The sequence below is a fragment of the Lacerta agilis genome, chromosome 8 (genome assembly GCF_009819535.1).
Source record: "Lacerta agilis isolate rLacAgi1 chromosome 8, rLacAgi1.pri, whole genome shotgun sequence".
In the NCBI taxonomy this organism is placed as follows: domain Eukaryota; kingdom Metazoa; phylum Chordata; class Lepidosauria; order Squamata; family Lacertidae; genus Lacerta; species Lacerta agilis.
In genome coordinates, this window is record NC_046319.1 from 74,555,322 (window position 1) to 74,578,066 (window position 22,745).

The 22,745-nt window shown below is 46.0% G+C and overlaps 2 protein-coding genes across 2 annotated transcripts in view; one reads left to right on the forward strand and one right to left on the reverse strand.

Annotated features, from left to right (window-relative positions):
• Positions 1 to 1,014: 1,014 nt before the first annotated feature.
• LOC117052039 (toll-like receptor 13) lies at positions 1,015 to 8,163 on the reverse strand. The gene is made up of 2 exons (XM_033158765.1): positions 8,107 to 8,163; positions 1,015 to 3,962 (listed from the first exon to the last, which is right to left on the reverse strand). The coding sequence occupies exon 2, from the start codon at positions 3,919 to 3,921 to the stop codon at positions 1,015 to 1,017; it is 2,907 nt and encodes a 968-aa protein (XP_033014656.1). The 5' UTR covers positions 3,922 to 3,962; positions 8,107 to 8,163.
• Positions 8,164 to 16,453: 8,290 nt separating this feature from the next.
• TMEM145 (transmembrane protein 145) overlaps positions 16,454 to 22,745 on the forward strand; it is a 31,319-nt gene continuing 25,027 nt past the window's right edge. Inside the window, exon 1 of the mRNA XM_033158338.1 lies at positions 16,454 to 16,624. Within this exon, the coding sequence (XP_033014229.1) occupies positions 16,469 to 16,624 (156 nt within the window). The 5' untranslated portion in view covers positions 16,454 to 16,468. The remainder of the gene's footprint in view (positions 16,625 to 22,745) is intronic.

Below are 22,745 nucleotides of genomic sequence, written 5' to 3' on the forward strand. Positions count from 1 at the left end.
TGGTTCAAAATTGGGAAAGGAGTACGACAAGGCTGTATATTGTCCCCCTGCTTATTTAACTTATATGCAGAATTCATCATGCGAAAGGCTGGGCTGGATGAATCCCAAACCGGAATTAAGATTGCTGGAAAAAATATCAACAACCTCAGATATGCTGATGATACAACCTTGATGGCAGAAAGTGAGGAGGAATTGAAGAACCTTTTAATGAGGGTGAAAGAGGAAAGCGCAAAATATGGTCTGAAGCTCAACATCAAAAAAACTAAGATCATGGCCACTGGTCCCATCACCTCCTGGCAAATAGAAGGGGAAGAAATGGAGGCAGTGAGAGATTTCACTTTCTTGGGTTCCATGATCACTGCAGATGGTGACAGCAGTCACGAAATTAGAAGACGCCTGCTTCTTGGGAGAAAAGCAATGACAAACCTAGACAGCATCTTAAAAAGCAAAGACATCACCTTGCCGACAAAGGTCCGTATAGTTAAAGCTATGGTTTTTCCAGTAGTAATGTACGGAAGTGAGAGCTGGACCATCAAGAAGGCTGATCGCCGAAGAATTGATGCTTTTGAATTATGGTGCTGGAGGAGACTCTTGAGAGTCCCATGGACTGCAAGAAGATCAAACCTATCCATTCTCAAGGAAATCGGCCCTGAGTGCTCACTAGAAGGACAGATCCTGAAGTTGAGGCTCCAGTACTTTGGCCACCTCATGAGAAGAGAAGACTCCCTGGAAAAGACCCTGATGTTGGGAAAGATTGAGGGCACAAGGAGAAGGGGACGACAGAGGATGAGATGGTTGGACAGTATTCTCGAAGCTACTAACATGAGTTTGGCCAAACTGCGGGAGGCAGTGAAGGATAGGCGTGCCTGGCGTGCTCTGGTCCATGGGGTCACGAAGAGTCGGACACGACTGAACGACTGAACAACAACAGGACTGACAAAGGGGAGGAGGGAAGTCCAGGAGGTTCTTTGGAATCGTGTTTTTATGTTGTATATTGGATATGTGACTGTAAAACTAGTCACCTTCCTCCGCCACCTTGAAGACTGATTCCACCACGGGTTTGCCTCCATTATCAAACCAATAAATGCTTTCCTCCTTTTCCTCTGAGTGCCCTCCCTTTAAAGCGACTCGCATTTTAGCCCAGAACAGCTTCTGAGCCTCGGGTTCTGCGGGCCAAGAAATATAGGTCTTCTTTAGCATCACTTTCCGCATCCGGTGATAGGCAGAGAGCTCCCGCTCTGGGATGTCCTCCAGGAAAACAGGTATAAGGACATCCTTGAGTTCATCAAAGAGCCGGTAGCTGGCCAGCTGTATCTCCATGGAGCACCACTCGCTTCGCAGGTACCTCCGGCTAATCACGCAGATGGTATGCCGACTGTTGTGGATGCTGTCGACTATATTGTCTATAATGTACTTCCCAGGCTGGAAGTCCCGGTGGTGGAGACAGAGACGGAAGACGGGACCCCCTCCTTTTTCTAGACTGGGTACCAAGTGCTCCAGCACCCAGCTCTCGTCAGTGGAGTTGTAGGAGACGAAGGCATCAAATTTGTATTGGTCGTCCTTGCCGTGTCTCCAGTGGTCGTTGACCCACGCCCGAAGGACGTAGAAGTGGTATTTCAGGCGCCAGTAGGTGCGGTGGTAGAGGAAAGGCAGAACCATGTGCAGCAAGAGAGTTGGGAAGGTGAAAAAGAACAGGTACACGCCCACATCTTGGAAGCAGACATGGGTGTCAAAGCTATAGATATAGCTAGAAGGCTGCCCAGAATTGCAGGAGTAGTTGTACAGGTAAACCACCTGCACCTGGCTGTTGTTCAGCCACAACTGGAACCAAATGTTATCGCAGGTGCAAGACAAGGGGCACTTGCGTAGGTCAAGGTATCTCAGGGAAGCCAGCTTTTCCATCACGCTGCTATTGATCGTCTGAACCTCGTTCTTCCCCATTTGCAGGGTGCGCAGCCTGCTGAGGTTGCCGAAGACCTCCAGGGTCAATGTGCGGAGGCCAGCGTTCTCCAGGTTCAGCAAAGTCAAGTTTCTAAGATTCTTGAATATGCCCGGTGGAAAGTTCCCCATACCGTTACTGCTATCAGCCAGGCTTAGATACCTCAGCTGCCCCAGGTCGTCAAAGACATCAGGTGCAATGGAGAGAATTTTGTTTTCTGACAGGTGGAGATTGCGCAAGGACCTCAGGCCCTTGAAGAACTTGGGTGGGATGATTTTCAAGCCATAAGGTTGCTGTCCTTGGAGCTTGAGGTCGTAGAGCTTGTGCAGGTTCAAGAAGGGAGGCTGGCTGTGTTGCTTCATGCTGATGTAGTTTATCTTGTTGGCTCTCAGGTCCAGAACCTGGAGAGTGCTCTGCACAGGTTTAAAAAACCAGTGACTAATGTATTCAATATGATTGCCATCCAGATAGAGATTGGAGAGATTCCTCAGTCCCTCAAACGATGTGTTGGTCAATCTACGGATGTTGTTCCCCCCTAGGTCTAAAATATAAAGGCTCCCAAGGTTCTTGAAGACACCGGGGAAGAGGACAGAAACATGGTTGTTTCGGAGATTGAGGATCTTGAGGCTCTTCAAGTCGTCAAAACTAGTTTCGTAGAGATCGGTTAGAAGGTTGTTATCCAAGCGCAGCTCCCTGAGATACTGCAACCCTTTCAAGGCATTTTTGTCCAGGACGGCAATGCTGTTGATATTGAGGTGGAGTGTCTCCAGATTAGGGGCATAGCAGAATGCCTGAGCAGATACCAAAAGGATACGATTGAAGCGGAAAGAGATGGTTCTCAGCTCATTTAAGGGATCAATCTTAGAGCAGGACTTTAATTTGCCCAGCAAGTTGTGTTCCACAATCAAAGTCTTCAGCTGGTTTTGTACCCGCCCCATCTTCTCCCTTACACATCCCACTGACCTGAGACGGTTCCTTGAAAGGTCCAGTAGCAGGATGGGGGGGCATGCCCCAAAGGTGCTGCTATTCACTTTCCTGATGTTGTTGCTCTGAAGACGGAGAGGCAAGGAATGGTTGGATGCATTGAGATGCTCACACAACTTGGACAGCTGATAGGATTTACTTAAATACAACCCAGAGTAATCTAGGGTCCAAGGCCGCAAGTCAGAAACTTTGAAGACCTGGAAAATGTCTAGCCCGTTCCCCATCAGCTCCAGTCTGCTGAGGTTTTGGAGGTGGACTGTGGCAAAAGAAGATGCATTTGAGATCCTGTTGTAAGAAATGTCCAGTCGTTTTACGTTCCTCAGGAACTCTGGTTCCTTAACGTCCACCTTATGCAGGGAATTGTTACATAGCAGGAGAGTAGACAAGGAAGTGGGCAGCCTTGGTTCAGACTCCAGGGAGGTCAGGTTATTGTTACACAGATTCAGCACCTTCAGGCTTGTCAGTCTCACTAAGCTCAGAACTACTTCTTCAAAGTTCTCCAACTTGTTGAAATGGAGCTGCAGTGCCAGGAGGTTCTGAAATGGACTAAATGTATCCTCCTGGATTTTGCTCAATCGGTTATGGTGCAAGATGAGGAAGGTGAGGTTTGGCAAACCCAGGAAGGCATATTTGGATAGATTCACGAGGCTGTTGCAGGAAAGATTGAGCGTCCTCAAGTCTGTGAGGTTCTCGAAGGCCCCGCCTTCTATCACTTCCATTTTGTTGAAGCTCAGGTGCAGGACCTTCAGCTTTGGGAGGTGTTGGAAGCTCCCATAAGGCAAGAACCGAATGAAATTATGGGATGCATTGACCACTGTGGCATTGTTGGGAAGGTCCTTCACGGCACTGGAGACATCATTCAGGAAGCGTTGCATGCACGTGAAAGAACCTGGGTCATACATGGACTGGATGCAGTTCCTGAAACCGTAAGCAGCTGCCCATTGGTTGTGAAGTAGAACGAAAGCCAGGAAATGAAGCAGGAAACCCATTTGGCCCATCTCTGAGTTGGGATGCTCAGCTTCTGGGTCACCAGAAAAACCTGGAACCAAATAACATTAACTGTGAGACTTCTTTGAACTTCTGTGAAAGACTATGTGAGAGTTTGAAAGTTAGGAATATTATTATTATCATCATAATTTCATTTATGGATGTTTTTCCACGAGGCATTCTAAAGCGATTATAATTTAATAAGCAGTGACATATATAAAAATAGAATAAGTGTTTATTAAAATACTTTATAAGGAAATCAGCCCTGAGCACTCACTGGAAGGACAGATCCTGAAGCTGAGGCTCCAATACTTTGGCCACCTCATGAGAAGAGAAGACTCCCTGGAAAAGACCCTGATGTTGGGAAAGATGGAGGGCACAAGGAGAAGGGGACGACAGAGGACGAGATGGTTGACAGTGTTCTCAAAGCTACCCACATGAGTTTGACCAAACTGCGGGAGGCAGTGGAAGACAGGAGTGCCTGGCATGCTCTGGTCCATGGGGTCACGAAGAGTTGGACATGACTAAACGACTAAACAAACACAAAATATTTTATATACACACACAAACAATTCAAAACAAGAACCACCCATGCATAAAATCAATACAAATCCAAAGCAGGTCCCAACTGGGATAAACATCTCAATTTAGGATGTTTGCTGAAAGAGGGAAGCTTTTAGCAAGTCCTGACAATGGACAAAGACATCTCAGGAGCTCTGCATGAAAGGCGCCAATCAAGCCCCAAGACCATTTACTGTATAGGGCTGTCATCTGATTAAAGGAATCGTAGGTGATTCATTGTTGGAATTCATTGTACAAGTTGTAGTTGATTCATTCCTTAATCTATCAATTAAATATCCATTTGAGTAAAAACAGCACCGTGGTTCTGAAGCAAGACATGCTTTCTTTGTTTTTAGACGATATATGCATGTGTCATGTCAGGATTTATCTAAGATGAGGCAGGCATTTAGCAGCTGTCAGGGGGTCAGGTCCTCTGCCTGAAGCAAATGGCTTCCCCTCGCCTAATGCACAGACCGCCCCTGGAGCCACGGGACCCCCCCCCCTCCAAAAAAATTGGTGACCTTTGCTATATACATTGGCATTTATTTGCATGGGGGAGGGTGGACAGGTTAGTGCTCCTTGCCCCTGACTTTTTAATGGACTTCTATTCTTTCGCTTCTGCCACCAACCACAACTCATTCTCCAGCCTCAGGAAGGAAGAGGCGGCATGATCAGAAAATGTCACCAGTGCAAAATTAGAACTTTGGGGGTACTCTGCAGCTGCTAAGCTAGGAAAAGCAGAACCTTTTAAGTAGAAGGAGGCCCTTCCATTCCTCCCCCCAGCCCCATCCGGACCTATTAGAACTGTGTTTGTTGCCTGAGGAGGAAGTGAGAAGCAGCAAGGTCTGGTGCAGCAACAACAGTGGTGCTATTTTTCATGAAAAAGAGGTGCTCTCAGAACTCGCCGTGAATGCCTCTCTTGTAATGGCAATGGCGCCCACCTGAGAGGTGTCAGAATTGAGCCCTGCATATTTCTCTTCCCAATTTCATTTTAGAATAGGAAGATCACTGTTCTTTGTGCACCTTTTTCAAACTCTGTTGGGAAGGTAGCACCGTACAGTTGGAGGAAGCACAGGCCATGCATTTTTATCTTTTATTTCTACTGTGTATTAGGTCCCGTCCATCCGTCCCCAACTTTATAAGCAAGCATTGCAACAATACTTTATAAAAACGATAGGGTAAGTCAACATATGTTATATTGGGGGAGGGTCAGCCTAGACGGAACCCGGTGCACCTTCCAGACCTGTGAGCTGGGGGAAGGGGGGGCCCCCACATAGAATGTATGAAAGCGAGGCTAGCCAAACCAGCTCATTTGTCTGGCAAGTGAAGCAGCACAATTAGCATAACCAAATAAGTTGCTCTGTGCCGTAAAACAAATTCCATAAGGGGTTGCGCTTAGGACCCGATCCCTCCCAGTTCCAGTGCTTTTTTCCCCTTAAAAATGTTTAGGGGGTACTCTCATTTTCCTACTCATATTGAAATGTTGTTGTTTAGTTGTTTAGTTGTGTCCGACTCTTCGTGACCCCATAGACCAGAACACGCCAGGCACTCCTGTCTTCCACTGCCTCCCGCAGTATGGTCAGACTCATGTTGGTAGCTTCGAGAACACTGTCCAACCATCTCGTGCTCTGTTGTCCCCTTCTCCTTGTGCCCTCCATCGTTCCCAACATCAGGGTCTTTTCCAGGGAGTCTTCTCTTCTCATGAGGTGGCCAAAGTACTGGAGCCTCAACTTCAGGATCTGTCCTTCCAGTGAGCGCTCAGGGCTGATTTCCTTCAGAATGGAGAGGTTTGATCTTCTTGCAGTCCATGGGACTCTCCAGAGTCTCCTCCAGCACCATAATTCAAAAGCATCAGTTCTTCAGCGATCAGCCTCCTTTGTGGTCCAGCCCCTCAATGAGGCCAAATGTAGATTCGCAGAATGTTTAGGAGTATGCGTACCCCTGCCTACCCCCAGAAAAAAAGCACTGCCCAGTTCCATTTTTTGAAATTGCCTTAAAACTGAATTAGGTTCTTTACTGGTCCATCCAGCACAGAATCTACCCTGACCAGCAGCAACTGTAAAGTGGGGAGCAGTGAATGACATGCCCCCCCCCATTTCTGGGAGCTGTTATTTGGCAAAGGTGCTGGGAACTATTAGGACAGGGTGGTCCAACATGCAGCTCAACCGCGAGGCCTTTTTTGGTGGCCCTCAGTAATGTTTGACACCCCCCACCACCACAGGCCTCACACTGCCTTCCCAAAGTTGGGTAAGCAAGTCACTAGGCTTTGGGAAGAAGGTACGAGGGCTCTGACAGAGTCCTAGAACCATTCCACCTCCTTTCCAGGCCTCCTACCCCAAACACAGCAATTTGCTTAGCCTGCTTTGGGAAAGCCATGAAATCCTGCCACTATTTTGTGGCATTTTGGTTTGGTCCTAATGAAGGCATTGTCCTATTGTGGATTTTGGAGGGTTTTAAAAAAATGTTCTTAAGACCTCCTGCATGCAAATCTTGCATCCTACCACTAGGGATAGGCAAATCTGTCAATTATAGTTCCTGTTGGTTTCAATTCTCCAAATCTTTTTTTATTTTAAGTGCTCACAAACATTCATTAGCGAATTTCTCCTGGCACACACGTTTATATGAAATTTTGCCTAATATGCACATTTTTTGCTAAGCGACTCCCCCTGATATCATGAGTTTTCATGTTATTTTCACTAATATATGCACCATTTAAAATGCACCATTTAAAATGCACAATTTACCTTAGTGTATGCATTTTGGTACAAGTTAGCTGCACAGAGAACTTCATTGCAAAATTCAAAGTAGTGCAAATTTAGAAGTGAGGCTGCACTTTGGTTCACATATTGTTTCGGAAAGCGCACATTCGGTAGGTTTGACTTTAAATATAAACTGAATTGAATTTCTGTTCTATCCGTACCTGGGAGTAAGTCCCATTTAACTCAGCAGGGCTTTAAATGCATGGTGTACATTTTGAGTAGTGGTCCTCTTCATCTATTTGAAGATAATTTGTTGTGGTTACATTTTAGTATCTCAAAATAATTGTGGCAATGCAGTCACCCCCCCCCCTTTTTAAAGTGAATAGACTGCATGCACACCTAGTATACAGAGATGGAAATGATGGGACACAACCCATCCGCCCCTGTAGATTGACATACAGTGGTGCCTTGGTTCCATTTGACTCCCAAAACAGTTTGAAAACCAAAAAAATTAATTGATAAAAAACATGGATGTACATTTCCAAAATATAATATAAAAACAAATAAAATAAAACCTACACACAGCAACAGTGTTTTGTTTTGTGTTTTGTAGGCTCCTATTTGTTAAGTGCAAATGACACCTATTAGGTCCATAAATTACCATACAGCATATATTCAACACAAAAAAAACAGTGGCAATTTGTTATTGGCAAAGGACAGCTGGACATGAAAGCATATAAAGTTGATCCTGTCTGGGGTTAGATTGCAACAGTGGCTCATTTCTCTCACTCCAGCCACAGTGAGCAAAATGTGACGTTAAAATCCCATTACCTACTGCCTACAATTTTTAAATTGCACGGTGGGAAATTATTCCCAGGAATATTTAAAGGATCCTATAAATACACACAACACAAGCAAGACTTGGGAAGTTCCTACCTGATTCCGCCAGCGATTTAGATCTTCATGTTCTCCTTGGCACCAGTGCAGCTATTTCTGCTTTCATTCAGTCATTGGTCTAGTATGAGTTGCTAACTTTCCTTCTAACTTGTTTGAGAGAGTTGGGTGCTGCATGACTTACACTTAAGGGGGAAGTGAGCTGAACTGTCTTCTTTCAGTTTTGTTTCTGACAGATGGAAACATTGTGTTCTCCTTTTACAGCGACCGGTGGAAGGTGACCAAAGACGGCACCTGGGCCTGGGGGGCCTGGAGAGCAAGGGGCCAGTAGTGGATGGGGACAATATTCTACATGAAAATAGGGATATTCCATTGCCATGCCAGCTGGGTTTCTTGGCAGTTGTCACCTGACTTTTCTGCAAGCAGAGCAATAAAAAAGTGTTCCCAAGCTGATCGGTTAAAGAGTGCTTTCACCAACGCTATATCCCCACATAATTAGGGATTGCAAGCTTGAAAAACGTGGGATACAATCAGAAATCAAGTCTGTCTCCTTTCCTTCCTGAACTTAAGATTGGAAAAATGAAATAAATAAATAAAAATCCTTCCAGTAGCACCTTAGAGACAAACTAAGTTTGTTCTTGGTATGAGCTTTTGTATCTGAAGAAGTGTGCATGCACACGAAAGCTCATACCAAGAACAAACTTAGTTGGTCTCTAAGGTGCTACTGGAAGGATTTTTTTTATTTTTTTATTTTATTTTATTTTATTTTGACTATGGCAGACCAACACGGCTACCTACCTGTAATTGGGAAAATGAAAAACTGAAACAAACAGATCTACTCATTCCTAGTGGTAGGGTAATACAACTGAAAGTTGGTTTCTGATGAGCTGCTGCGATTAAGGTGCTACTGGAAGGAATTTTTAAATTTTGTTTTGACTATGGCATACCAACACGGCTACCTACCTGTAACTATAATCACAACTGTTCTAAAAAATCCATTGCTTCTGCAAGTGGGATGGGTTTAAGACAGGGGTCAGGAAACTTTTCAGCAGGGGGCCGGTCCACTGTCCCTCAGACCTTGCAGGGGGCCGGACTATATTTTTTTTGGAGGGGGGGAAAATGAACCAATTCCTATGCCCCACAAATAACCCAGAGATGCCTTTTAAATAAAAGGACACATTCTGCTCAAATGTAAAAACACACTGATTCCCGGACCAGATTTAGAAGGCCAGATTTAGAAGGCGATTTGGCCGGATCCAGCTCCCCAGCCTTGGTTTGCCTACCTATGGTTTAATATCTCCCAATACCAAGTTTTGACTCTTTCTGCAAATTTCCGCCACTCTCCCATTTTTTTAATTTTTAATCTTTGTTGGAAGCCGCCCAGAGTGGCTGGGGAAACCCAGCCAGATGGGCGGGGGTACAAATTATTATTATTATTATTATTATTATTATTATTATTATTATTATTATTTTAGCTGTTGCCTCTTCCAGCCCTGAAGTAGCACCTTTCTCGTTCCACTCTTCTCAGAACAGTACAATTACATGTCATAATTTGTGAGAGAAAGAAGATATGGTTTTTTATTTAAAAAATGATAATAAATTGAATATTTTGGCCACATGCAACACTCTTTCTTGTTATAGTGGTTGCGCATTTACTCAACGGCTGGAGAGAGGAAACAATTCCAACCCCCAACCCCCGAGTATTGCAGCTGGCCAATGAGAGTGATCATATGACTCATTCTAAAACATGCTTTACATTTTTATTATTTAGCATAGCATAACCATTATAGGTTACAGCACAGATTCAATATTCACAAGCACACAAGTGCTTTGGGTTCATTTACAGTATTTCACTGCAATGCTGGAGCTCATCCAGATGTCCTGCGTTGGATCATTCATCCTGATTTCCTCGCAGAGGTTAGATTACAGGGCCTTTGTCCCGATTTGTTTGCGGGGTGTTTATGCAACAAGGATACATACATCCTGATTTGCTTTGGGGTGTTTTTAGGTCTTCCCACGAATCATTGGCTCATTCTGCACTCCCCAACGCATTTCCCCATCTCCTTTCTAACTGAAAAAGCGACACTCCTTTTTAAAAAATGGATTTGTTGTGTTGGGGCAGGAGCGGGGAATATTTTACTGCCTTCCTTTCTAGTTGTAGGTAGGGTTAGAGGCCAAAGTCAAAAGTGTGGAGCAATGCACATGTATCAGTGGCGGAACTGGGGCATTCAAATTTCAGCAGTGCTCTGTGTGATACCAAAATTCACCCTCTCCCCACCCATGGCATCTCACCTTCTGTTCTACGTCATTGTTGTGGTACTAGCTGCAGTGCCTTCTTGGCTCAGCACCCAGGGCAGGCAAACCCGCCACACTCCCCTAAATCTGGCACTGCATCAGGGCCGGATTTAGGTTCGATGAGGCCCTAAGCTACTGAAAGTAATGGGGCCCTTTATATGTCCAGCTGTCCTTTGTCAACAACAAATTGTCGCTGTTCTTGGTGTTGAATATATCACCTCCTGGCAAATAGAAGGGGAAGAAATGGAGGCAGTGAGAGATTTTACTTTCTTGGGCTCCATGATCACAGCAGATGGTGACAGCAGTCACGAAATTAAAAGCCGCCTGCGTCTTGGGAGGAAAGCAATGACAAACCTAGACAGCATCTTAAAAAGCAGAGACATCACCTTGCCGACAAAGGTCCGTATAGTTAAAGCTATAGTTTTCCCAGTAGTGATGTATGGAAGTGAGAGCTGGACCATAAAGAAGGCTGATCACCGAAGAATTGATGCTTTTGAAATAGGGTGCTGGAGGAGACTCTTGAGAGTCCCATGGACTGCAAGAAGATCAAACCTATCCATTCTGAAGGAAATCAGCACTGAGTGCTCCCTGGAAGGACAGATCCTGAAGCTGAGACTCCAATACTTTGGCCACCTCATGAGAAGAGAAGACTCCCTAGAAAAGACCCTGATGTTGGGAAAGTTGGAGGGCACAAGGAGAAGGGGACAACAGAGGATGAGATGGTTGGACAGTGTTCTCGAGGCTACCAACATGAGTCTGACCAAACTGCAGGAGGCAGTGAAAGATAGGGGTGCCTGGCGTGCTCTGGTCCATGGGGTCACGAAGAGTCGGACACGACTAAACAACAACAACAACATATGCTACAGTATATGGTAATTTAAGGACCTAATAGGTATCTAAAGCCATTTGCACATGTTGCCATGCAACCAGCCCATGCAGAATGTAGGTACCCTATATATAGAAATGAGCAAACCAGTGATATTTTAGGGAGCAGGCTAGCAGGCGGGGCCCATTACTTACATCATAGGAGCCTACACAATACAAAACACTGGTGCTGTACGTAGGTTTTATTTTATTTGTTTTTTATCTTATATTTTGGAAATGTACATCCAGTCCCCCCCCCTTTACATTTTTGGGGCACCCCAAGAGAGTGGGGCCCTAAGCTATAGCATGTTTAGCTTATAGGTAAATCTGGCACTGCACTGCATACATTCCATATTTATATGGCAGGCTGTTTTCTATACTCCTCTCCATCCAGGCAAGCAAGAAGCACTATCAAGAGTTCAAGGAGATTATATCAGAGTTCCAAGGAGCTCAGTGGAACTTTCTTCTAAGCAGACACAAACAGGGTTCTGTAGCATCGCAGATACACCTGCAAAGCTTGTTTGTCTCGGCATGGTATCAAGCATTAACAAATTAAGCATGCCCGCTGCGAGCATCAATGCCACAGTCTGCCACCTTCTTCTCTCTCTGACAAGGTTTTTATTTTAGTGTGCTGTTGGACACAAAATGCAGAACAGCTGGAAAGGTGCTAATGTGCAGTTTAGGAAATGGAGGGGGAGGGAATCAGGTGTGTGTGTGTGTGTGTGTGTGTGTGTGTGTGTTTATTACAGGCAATGCCAGGGACAGCAGGGACGCAGGTTATGTAAGGCTAGGGTGAGCTCCGTTTCCATACTTAAAACGAACTGCCCAAACCATATTAAAGCATCTTTTTGGCTTGTACTTCCTCTTTTTCACCTTCAACTGTGGGCAGGTGACACTTTGTCACATCCTTGTGAATATCTTTAAGGCGCACCTGGTTTTGTACCTGTTACACGCTTATTTTTATTTATTTCATAAAATTTATAGATAGCTTGGTAGTAAAACAAACAAACCTCAAAGCAGTTTTCAGAAAGATAAAGACAATAAATAGAATCAAGAAAAGAAAAAACCACAACCCTACTTTAAAACAACACAAAAGTTGAAATACTAAAACAGGTTAAAAAAAATTATGTATGCACTGACTGATTTCATAAATCAAAATATCGGTTGATTGTGACAAAACAACCCTCCAAGTGGTTTGCAAAAAAGATTAAAATGATTAAATTAAGTGTTTAAAAACCAACTATTTAAAACGTTTTAAAATTGCTAAAATTGACAATAAGCTAAAGAGCGGATTGAAACACACGGCAACATTTTATATATCTGGATGCGCTAGCCTAAACAAAAATGGTTTTAGAAGGAATACAGCAAAGGTGACTGCTTGATGTTAATAGGCAAGCATTATGCACTCAGTCCCTCTTCCATGATCATTGAACAGCAGCACAATTGCACAAATGCTCTTAATGCAGCTGAAAAGTTCTGGCTTCATCTTTAGAAATGCCCCTGCGAGGAGCGAGCCTTGCAAGAACTTTTTTGCATACCCACCCCGTTGCCCTTACGCCAACCCTGCAAGAATTTACTAATCGTTTTCGGTCCTGTAAATGCACAGTAACAGAAAAGGCAATTTGTTTGCTTGGGATGCACATTGATTTCCCAATAATTTTTGCCGTTTAAAAAAAAATATGGCGGCACAGCGCACGGTGCGCTCCGCATATCAAGCTGTCGACGCCTGCCTCTGAATCCTCCGTAAAAACAATTCATGGGGCTCTTTCTTGTAGGTCACTGCGTGCTGCTTTCTCCCATGCGTCAACAGCTAAGTGGGTGCAAGAGGTTCAGCTAGCTACGGCTGAGGTTTCCACTACAATCAAGCGGCCTATAAATTTTATGAAATAAGATAAATAAATTACATCATCGGAATGGGGGGGGAGGGAATCCACTTTTCTTAGTGAGCTAGGGAAGTGGATATCTCTGGGTTTCCTGAGACTACATCAGCTGATATGGGAATGTGATGATTCGAGGATGTGGTGAGTTTTGGAAATTGATGTGGTATGTGCGCATGGGTGAATGAGTGGGCTTTCATGTGTAGTTGCTAAGGTTGCCAGCAGACCAGAGGAAGTACGGCCCAGGTGCTATTTTTGCTTCCTGAACAGCTGTCAGAAGGCAGATTCTTCCAGGACTAGTTTTCATAACACCCATGTGAGTAGCAACAAACATTTTTAATGCAATAATAATAATAATAATAATAATAATAATAATAATGGTAGAATGGTTCTATTGTTGCATGCACAGCAATCTCTGAGTGACAAGAGACTCCAGGAGTGCCAGCACTTACCCAGGTTTTGGGTTTATTGGAATGAAGAACTGTGTTGTTGTTACAAAATAAAAAATAAAAAAATCCTTCCAGTAGCACCTCAGAGACCAACTAAGTTTGTTCTCGGTATGAGCTTTCGTGTGCATGCACACTTCTTCAGATATGTGTTGTTGTTGTTGTTGTTAATTGCCCACCTAAGCTGGGCTGCAACATCAAAACACAATCTTCTTCTTCTTTCGTGATCACTCATAGCCGAGCAAGATTGTCTTCCATAAACACGGTTTTAACAATGAGTCCGTCAGTGACTGTGGAGGCCAATTCTGGAACCACACGTCCTTCCACAGTGGGGACATTGGTTTCCAGGTGGGAGTTGATCACGGTGAGGGTTTGCCAAGTGCCTTGAGCGAAGTGTCTGGGCCGTTCTAGCTTCTCCTGATTGCTTCGGCCACAGAACCTTTCAAACACTTCTCTGCACATCCGCAAGCAGAGGCAATGATGCTTCTGAAGGCCAGTTGGTGGCAGCCACAGGAGAGGAAAGTGCTGTTGCGATGAGGCCCTGCTTGTGGGCTTCCTGCAGGCATCTGGGTGGCCACTGGGAGAACAAAATGCTGGATCTGATGAACCGCTGGCCTGATCCAGCGTCTCTCCTTATGTTCTTACTTCTATATTTGTTGTGCCAAGCACAGCTGTTATTTTATGCATTAGTTAAATCATTCAGGTGGGACCATCAGGTTGTTTCAAACAGTTTGCTTGACCCCAGAACTGTTTTATATTAAGAGTTGTCGAGCCCAGCATACCCAGGGATATGCACTGACGCTACTTACCAGAGTCAAGGAGAACAGCTGGGAACCGCTGTACTCTTGACAATAGAAAAGAAAAAGGATTGACAGATAAACTTGTTTTTGATTTTTAAAATCCTGCATAGCAAAATGCTCATGCAGGTAGGATCTGAGGACTGCCGGCTGATGAAGAAATTAACCACTGGCATTTTAACCAACGGATGAGCTGGTTACATTTCAAAGCATTTAGTCAATGTTGATATAGATACCGTTTTGAGGTATTGAAGAAAACGTACCTACAGTTTAATAAACACTTACTCATAAAAGGCAAAGTCCTCTTTCATATTTCCCCTGTTACAGTTAGCACGTGGGTAGGCAAACTAAGGCCTGGGGGCTGGATCTGGCCCAATCGCCTTCTCAATCCGTCCCGCGGATGGTCCGAGAATCAGTGTGTTTTTACATGAGTAGAATGTGTGCTTTTATTCAAAATGCATCTCTGGGTTATTTGTGGAGCATAGGAATTTGTTCATTTTTTTTCTTTTCCAAAATATAGTCTGCCCCCCCCGCAAAGTTTGAGGGACAGTTTGCTGAAAAAGCTTGCTGACCCCTGGGTTAGCATGGCAGAACTGTCATGGGGGGGAAGTGAACCCACACTCTTCGTTTCACCAACTAAAGAGGAAATTTATGGAATGGAAGCACTTATGCTTCATCTTGAGGGTTTTTTGGTTGTGCTGGAATGTGTTGAACTCTTGATCATGCCTTCTGCTTGTCTGGATAAAGGGTAGAAAGAGCGGTGTTTGCATATGTGTGGAAAGGAGCCTACTGCACATAGGAAGAAAGTTATTCGTGTTGCTCTGCCCAGTTCTGCCTCCGGCTCTGCCCACTAGCAGCTTATGACCCTTGGAAGGTTCATAGAATCGTAGAGTTGGATGGGACCCCATGCGTCATCTAGTCCAACCCCCTGCGATGCAGGGATCTCAGCTAGAGCATCCCCGACACATGGCCGTGGATGTTCCCTAGAAGGAAATGTAGCCCTCAGTCCGGGAAAAAATCTGCACCCTTTGTCCAATCTAGGGTGTGACAGAATAGTAAGAGCTGCAGGTAAAGTGGAAGGAGAGAGAGAGAGAGAGATTGAAAGAGAGAGATCTATGTTATCAGTGAAACTAATTTGCTGGTTCCTGTGTTTATTTCTACCCTGGCCTGTGGCCATCACTGATGGAAATCATTCTGCTACAATGCCTTCTGTGAAATCAAAGGCCACTCCATGTACAACACTCAAGGGCCTTTTGCAGGGATGTGTGTGTGTGTGGGGGGGTCATTTTTAAATATTTTCTGAGTCCCTCCAGCATCTCTCTCTCTCTCTTTTCAATGAAAGGGTGCAGTTGGCAAACTTGACACATATAAACAAACAAACAAACAAACATCAATGTGCTTAGCAAAGGAACCAACTCCTAGGGGCCCGAGGTCCCTTTGACACCCTCCTAAAATATATGATGGGGCAGCTCGGTCCCCATGCGAATTGATGGACATTGCTATTCAAACGGTGTGTGCGTGCCACATATTGTGATTGATTATGCGGGGCAGGGCTTACCTAGGTCGTCCCCCCGCCATATATTTTATATTGGCATCTCCGGTGCTTGGAACGTTACAAAACAAGGTAGTCTGGGAAGTGACAGGTCCCTGCCCCGAGCAGCCTACATCACGCAGTCTAAAAACTGAGAACCCACTGGGGGAAAAAAAACTTGAGGACGCGAAGGACGCCTCCAAGCCGGTTTCTGCGAGCGTTTTAACCCCAACAGATCCGTGTCGGCACCGCCCAGTCTGCTCGGGCAGCTTGAGTCCTGTGATATTTCTCTCCGTGCAGAAGAAATTGGTCGCAGGAAGTAGTGCGTCTTCATAGAAAACACACGCCCAAAAATAAATAGCGGTGTGTTTTTTTGTGAATTTTTTAAAAAAATCCATTCTCTGCACAGCGCCTCCATCTCTTGCAAGGAGGAGACACAGCCCCGATTGCACAGGATTTGGGAGTGGAGGAGGAAGAAGAAGGTTGCTGCTGTGTTGTGGGGTGTGCATTTTTGGAGGGGTTGGGGAGGTGTTGAGCTCGTGTCTCTTTAAACGGGAGCGCGCAGGGAGCCGAGCCCGGCTGCTGGTGCCGGCCATGGGGTTGAGGATGGAGCTGCCCGCGCCTCTGCAGCGCCTGCCCGGGGCTGTGCGGCTCCTCGCCGTCTCCTTCCACCTCCTCCTGCTGCTCCAGCTCCAAGCGCCCCAGACCTGCTGGGGCAAGTACGTGAAAGGGAATATCAGCACCAAGGAGGTGAGTGCGCATCTGGGGAGATTTGGGGGGTGGGGGCGGGAAGAAGGAGGCGTTCTGCCTTATATCGGCGCTTGCAGAACCTAGCCGGGCCGCCCCACTCGGGGGCCCGCGCGGCGCAGGCCTCCCAGGGCTCCCTTGCGCCGATCCCCGCTTCCTTCCTCCCCAAACCCCCTGCGCGCTCGCTTATGATGCGCTTGCTGCGGTAGCTGGAGCCAGAGCGCTGGCGGGGCATTGCTGCGCGCTCTCAAATGTGACCTCCCCATTCATTTATGATATTTGCAATGGCCTTTTTTTCGCCTGGGGGAGCCCAAGAGGATCAGATAACGCCCCCCACCCCAAACACCCTCACCCAGACATAGCCTTTTATTTGGATTTTCCCCCATGATGGGCTTTGGACGTGGCGAGATGGTTGCTAAGGCAGCTTCCTCTTCTGCCTTGACGCCTTGGAGAAGCCGGTGGGTAGGGAGATTATTCCAGGATGAGGCTGGAATTTGGGATGGAGGGTTGGGGGACGACGACGACGGCGACGACGTTCCAGATGCCTTCCTTTCACCCTCCAAATGACAAACCGGGGCTTCGTTGTTCTCTACCAAGAAAGGCCAGCCTGCTTGCTTGTTTTTTTTTTTTTTTTAAAGTGTTTGGATCCATTTCACGGTGCTATAACTTTTGCACCCTGGAGCTTCCTCTGCCAGGCCCGCCTCATAGGGTGCAGGCTCAAGGCCGTGCAATAGGTCACTTGTCGTTTAGCGCACGGTCAGCAGCCTTTGCTGTTTGGAGTGGAGCAGATAGAAGCGAGGTGGGTGGCTGTTTCTATCGCCCATTGAATGCATGCATAGATGTGGAATAAAAAAAAAAAAACCAGGAGGAGGCCTGGTGTGTCAATAACGGTGTGTCAATTGGCATTTCCACCTAGGGATGGGAACAGCCACTGTCTGAAGCCCTACAGAGCTGCTGCCAGTTAGTGTAGACAGCACTGAGCCAGATCAGTAGCCTTCAACCATTTCAGACCCAGAACCCACTTTTAACCAAAACATGCATTCGGGTCCCACTTCTTAACGCCTTTACGAGACATTTTGGGGTGGTGGTAGTTAGGGGAGGGGTAGTACCCCTGGTAGGCGACACATCATGCTCCTTTTGGGGTACTTTGTCCACCTTTGGTCCCCACCCTGCAATGAACTCTCACCTGTGGCTCCTGGAAGCTGTCAGCATGCAGCAGCGACCACAACCAAGGAACGGCTTTGACTGGCCGGCTAAACCAGGTGAGGGTAGCTGATGGGTCTCAAACCCTCAGTGAGCTAGGGACTTCCCCTGCAGGAGAAGACAGGTTCTGTTGGATTGAGTGGAGGAAGCCAAAATGGGTCCAGTGGTCAAGAAGACGGTTTCTTCATATGCTATAGAGGGAAGTGAGGGGCAAATGGAGAAGGAAAAATCAGATCTTAAACATCTGTTGGCTTGTGGGATATCTTCGGGAGTAAACCCTACTCATACATTTTTATGGTGGTAGCGCTCCTGTTGCAGTTCCCCTTGGATCAGGCCATGACCCATGAATGTGTCTCAAACCCCCAGTTGAAGACCAGTGAGCTAATGGACCAGTGCTCTGACTCACTATAGAGTGGCTTCCTAAGCCTTTTTGCCTCTTTGCTGTGTGGGAGAGCATGACTGGGGGTCCTTCCAGGCTGTTACTGTTTTGGGGTGGGATTCACATCTCATACCAACTAATTCACGTTGCAAAACTGTAGTTGATAAGGAGGTCTTGCGCAACAAAAACCTCATTTCCCAACAGATCTGTTGTTGTGGTGTTGTTGTTGTTTATTGTTTTGCAGTAAGGAAAGTGAAGGGAGAGTGCCCTGGAAAGTGTGGGATAACACTTGCTTTGATGCAACACCGTCTAACCTCCCAGCAAACACATCACAATGAATACTCATGGAATAGCCAAAACCATCTAATCTCCTTGCAAACAAATCAGGCTAAATGTGCAATAAGCAGGTTGTCTTTAAGTGCCTTATGCCACTGAAACCCGTGGTTTACCACTGAATTGGAGCAAATGGAAACCCACAGAAAACCCAGTTGCCATTTGCTTGGATTTGGCGGTAAAATACAAGTCCACCCCCCCCCCCGAGGAAAGCACTGCGATAAAAGACCACAAAAAAGTCTTTCAGACACAGAGCTTTAAAGCTCGGACCTGTACCTAGAAACGTGACACAAAAGGAAGTCTGGATGAGCCCTTGGTCTCTTGCACCCACAAAAAACCCAGCAAAGAGTCTCATGTCACTTTAAAAGACTAGCAGACTTATTGTGAAGTGATCCGGAGTCTGCAATATCGGAAGCAGAAAGTGTTATATTAAGTTGGCGGCTTCGTGTGTATAATACACACACACAGGAAGAAGGGAAATGGGACTGAAGCATCTTCTGTGACAGTATTGTATAAAACCAAGATCTCACCCTATCACATCGCTGTAGCTCAGTGGTAGAGCATGCAGCAGGTCTCTGGTTCAATCCCTGGCATCTCCAGGTACGGTTGGGAGGGTCCCATTCCAAATCCTGGAGAGCCGCTGCCAGTCAGTATAGACAATACTAAACCTGGTGGACTATTTGGTCTGATTCAGTATAAGGCAGTTCCCTAGGGCTGCCATCTGTCCTGATTTCCCAGGACATGTCCTGCAATCGGCCTCCGAAAATGGTGTCCTGGGTTACTTTTCGGAAATCGGGCAAATGTCCTGGAAAACTGGCAACGGGTTAAAAAGCTCCAAAACGTTAAAAAAAATAATTGTAGCTTTTACTACAACTTTTAGGTTTTCCTTTAAAAAGCTCAACAATTTGGGGAGTTTCCTAAAAAAAAATGTAGCTCAACAACTTTCGGGGTGTCCTGGTTTTTGCTTTTTGAAATATGGCAACCCTACAGTTCCCTATGTTATAAACCCCAATAAATGTTATTTCTATGTATTTACAGTCAGCAGTGCAGCATAACTGCTGTTGTAAACGATTGCTTTACTTGCTCTATAGCTATATACAACATTGCCACAGACTATATATACTTTTTGCGCTTCGTTGTCGTTTGGCCTCATTCTGCTTCCTCTGCCCTTCCAGTCTCTATATACTGCATGCTAGCTCAATAAACCTTACTACACAATAAATTTGTCTGCATCGGAGGTAACACCACATGCTTTTTCTTAGGCCATAGAAAGGGTAGGTGAGTGGACTAGCATTGAGATTGTGGTATTTCCTTCACGACTGGAGGGTCTGGGAGCAGGGAATGAGCCAGTGATTTAGGGTGCAATTGCCAAATACCCTGGGTTATTTAATCCAAAGCACATATTTGAGTTTTTAATGTCAACTAATTGACCCACTTTAGCCCATCTGCTAACAAATTGGGTAAAGGACAGTTAAATCCTGTAATTGGGTGTTTTGCAGTAGAATGAAGATTCTAATCCACTTTACATGCGACGGTCACACTCTGCATTTAAAGTGCATGGTGCCGTCCTCACAAAGAATTCTGGGAACTGTAGTTTGCCCCTCACAGAGCCACACTTAGCAAACTGCAGTTCTTTGGATGAGGCCTTGTGCTGTAAATGTATGCGAAAGCGCAGAATGAGGGGCAGTATTTATTCCAGGTTAATTCATCTGATGTTAAAGCACAGAAATATAAAGGGCCTAAGAGTTGTGTTGCATCAGACTACGGACCTAACACATCTTCCCACAGGTGTGACATGAACACAATAACCCTGCCCTGTTGTTGTTCTCTGATACTGGAGATAACGTATGGCCATTGTGACTCATAGTAGCCAATGATGGCAGGAATTTTCTATTTTTGTGTGTTTGGCCAGCAGAATAACCAGCACCTCATATATATATATATATATATATATATACACACACAACCACTATTAACACATTACAACAATCGCTTTGTGCAGAGCCACCCCCAAAGAATCCTGGGTACTATAGTTTGAAAATGTGCTGGGAGTTGTAGTTTTGTGAGGAGAGAAACTACGCTTCCCAATGTTCTTTGGGGGGACAGGTTGCATTTTAAATGTGTGCTGAATATGCTTTAAATCAGGCATAGGCAAACTCGGCCCTCCAGATGTTTTGGGACTACAACTCCCATCATCCCTGACCACTGGTCCTGCTAGCTAGGGATGATGGGAGTTGTAGTCCCAAAACATCTGGAGGGCCGAGTTTGCCTATGCCTGATTTAAATCTATGGGGCGGATGTGCCTTCCTAAATGAAATATGCTTTAAAAACGAGGATTAGCTCAGTCGGCAGAGCATAACACTCTTAATCTCAGGGTCATGGGTTCGAGTCCCATGTTGGGCAAATCATTCCCACACTGAAGGCCCTTGTGGTCTCTACAAACTTTACAGTATGGTTGTATGAATCTGTCCTCTTCCCCAGCCGATACCTAACAGACCACTCTGAAGCTGCATGTACAAGAGGGTGGTTAACGTAGGTTAATAAATACCAGTCCTAAGGGGCACGGGTCAGCACCGATAACCACTACACCCCTGCAGGATGGCTGCTGTCAGCCCCCAGAGTCTCCTTAACTACCTGATGCGACTACTCAGAGTAGGCCAGCCAATTCTCTGCTTGCCTTTGGCATCCCTCTGGGAAGATTGGGTCCTGAGGCAGAGGGCAAGGGAATAACATGGGCCACGGGGACATCAGTTAAGATGGAGATGCAGGCCACTCATACCCTCTAAATCCCGGAGCTGGCATTGCAGAAGGGCTCTGCCGGAGGCTGGGGCAGGGAGAAGGAAAACTGACCACTTGACCCCACACAGAGGACAAAAGGGCTCTAGGTTTGGGGCACAGAAATGGAGCCCTGGAGAGGAGAGAGCTTCAGAAAAGGATTTGAAGCATAGGAATGGTCCTGAATGTGGTATTGAGACAGATTTTCACCATATATTTAAAGTGCTGCAATGCCACGTCAAATAGTCATGGCTTCCCCCCCAAAGAATTCTGGGAGCTGCAGTTGTTAGGAGACACCCCCCATAGCTACAATTCCCACTGTGGTTTCACAATCAATCCCCCTTCATAGGGAACTCTGGGAATTGTAGCTCACAGAGGGGAGTAGTGGTCTCCGGAGGACTCTCAGCACCTTTAACAAACTACAGCTTCCAGAATCCTTTGGGGGAAAGCCATGGCTGTTTAAAGTGGCATCGTAGTGCTTTAAGCGTATGGTGTGAATGCAGACCGTTGACCCATTTAGCTCGGTACCTCCTGCTGATAATCAGCAGCAGGTTTTCAGAAAAGGGGGGGGGCATTCCCAACCCTACCTGGAGAAGCCGGGATTCGAACCTGGAACCTTCTGCATGAAAAGCAGGGGCTTTACGTGAGCTTTGCCCCTTTTCACAACTTTATCACAGCGCCTGTTAATTGCTGCTTGTTTGTAGGAATAGGATGCAGCCGCTGAGGCAGTAGGCCTCACAAAAAACAGTATTTTTTGAGGCAGTGCACCTCCAGGGGTTTATTTGGGGGGTGTTTCGGAGAGACCCACAGCAGGCGGATAAAGCTCAGGAGGGGTGTGTACAATCTGACCCCCCCAACTTTGGATCCTTCCCCCTGCCTTTGCCCCAGTTCTTGGATTTTGCTTGTTTCCTCTGCCTTCTTCAGCCTCGGGTACGGTTTCCGTGGAAACCTTGAGCATGGGTTGTTGCCATGGGAACGCAAAGGGGATTTTAAGGGGAAGGAGTTAGGCCTGGGAGTCGGACAGAGGAGAAAGAGGAAGGAGGAAAGAGGCTTGTTTCCTTTGACAATATCCATTTCCCCGGGGGAGATTTTATATACCTCCACCTGATATTATATACATACATTTCTAGACCTAGCAGACTGCTTCATATGGTCTAGCTTACATTCACCCTTCCCTGCCTGTTCTCCAAGTCCTTCAATCTGCCTCTCTTGCCTTCTCCCCTGACCCAAATTATTTCAGCCCTTCCTCTTGAGACTTTTGTCTGTCTCGGTTCTCAGCTGAGTCTATCAGTGGCTGTTGTCTAGTTGCAGCGGGGATGGCATTGACCCAGGAAACTGCGGTGGTACGGTCACTTGACACCATCTGTGGTGTCAGGTGCCTGAGAAACAACAGTAACCGCACGGTATTTCGCTGCACTGTTTCGGCCGTGTAGA

Bases quoted from the DNA above. Each gene is read 5' to 3' on its own strand.
- LOC117052039 (XM_033158765.1), bottom strand. From the start codon at position 3,921: ATGGGCCAAATGGGTTTCCTGCTTCATTTCCTGGCTTTCGTTCTACTT.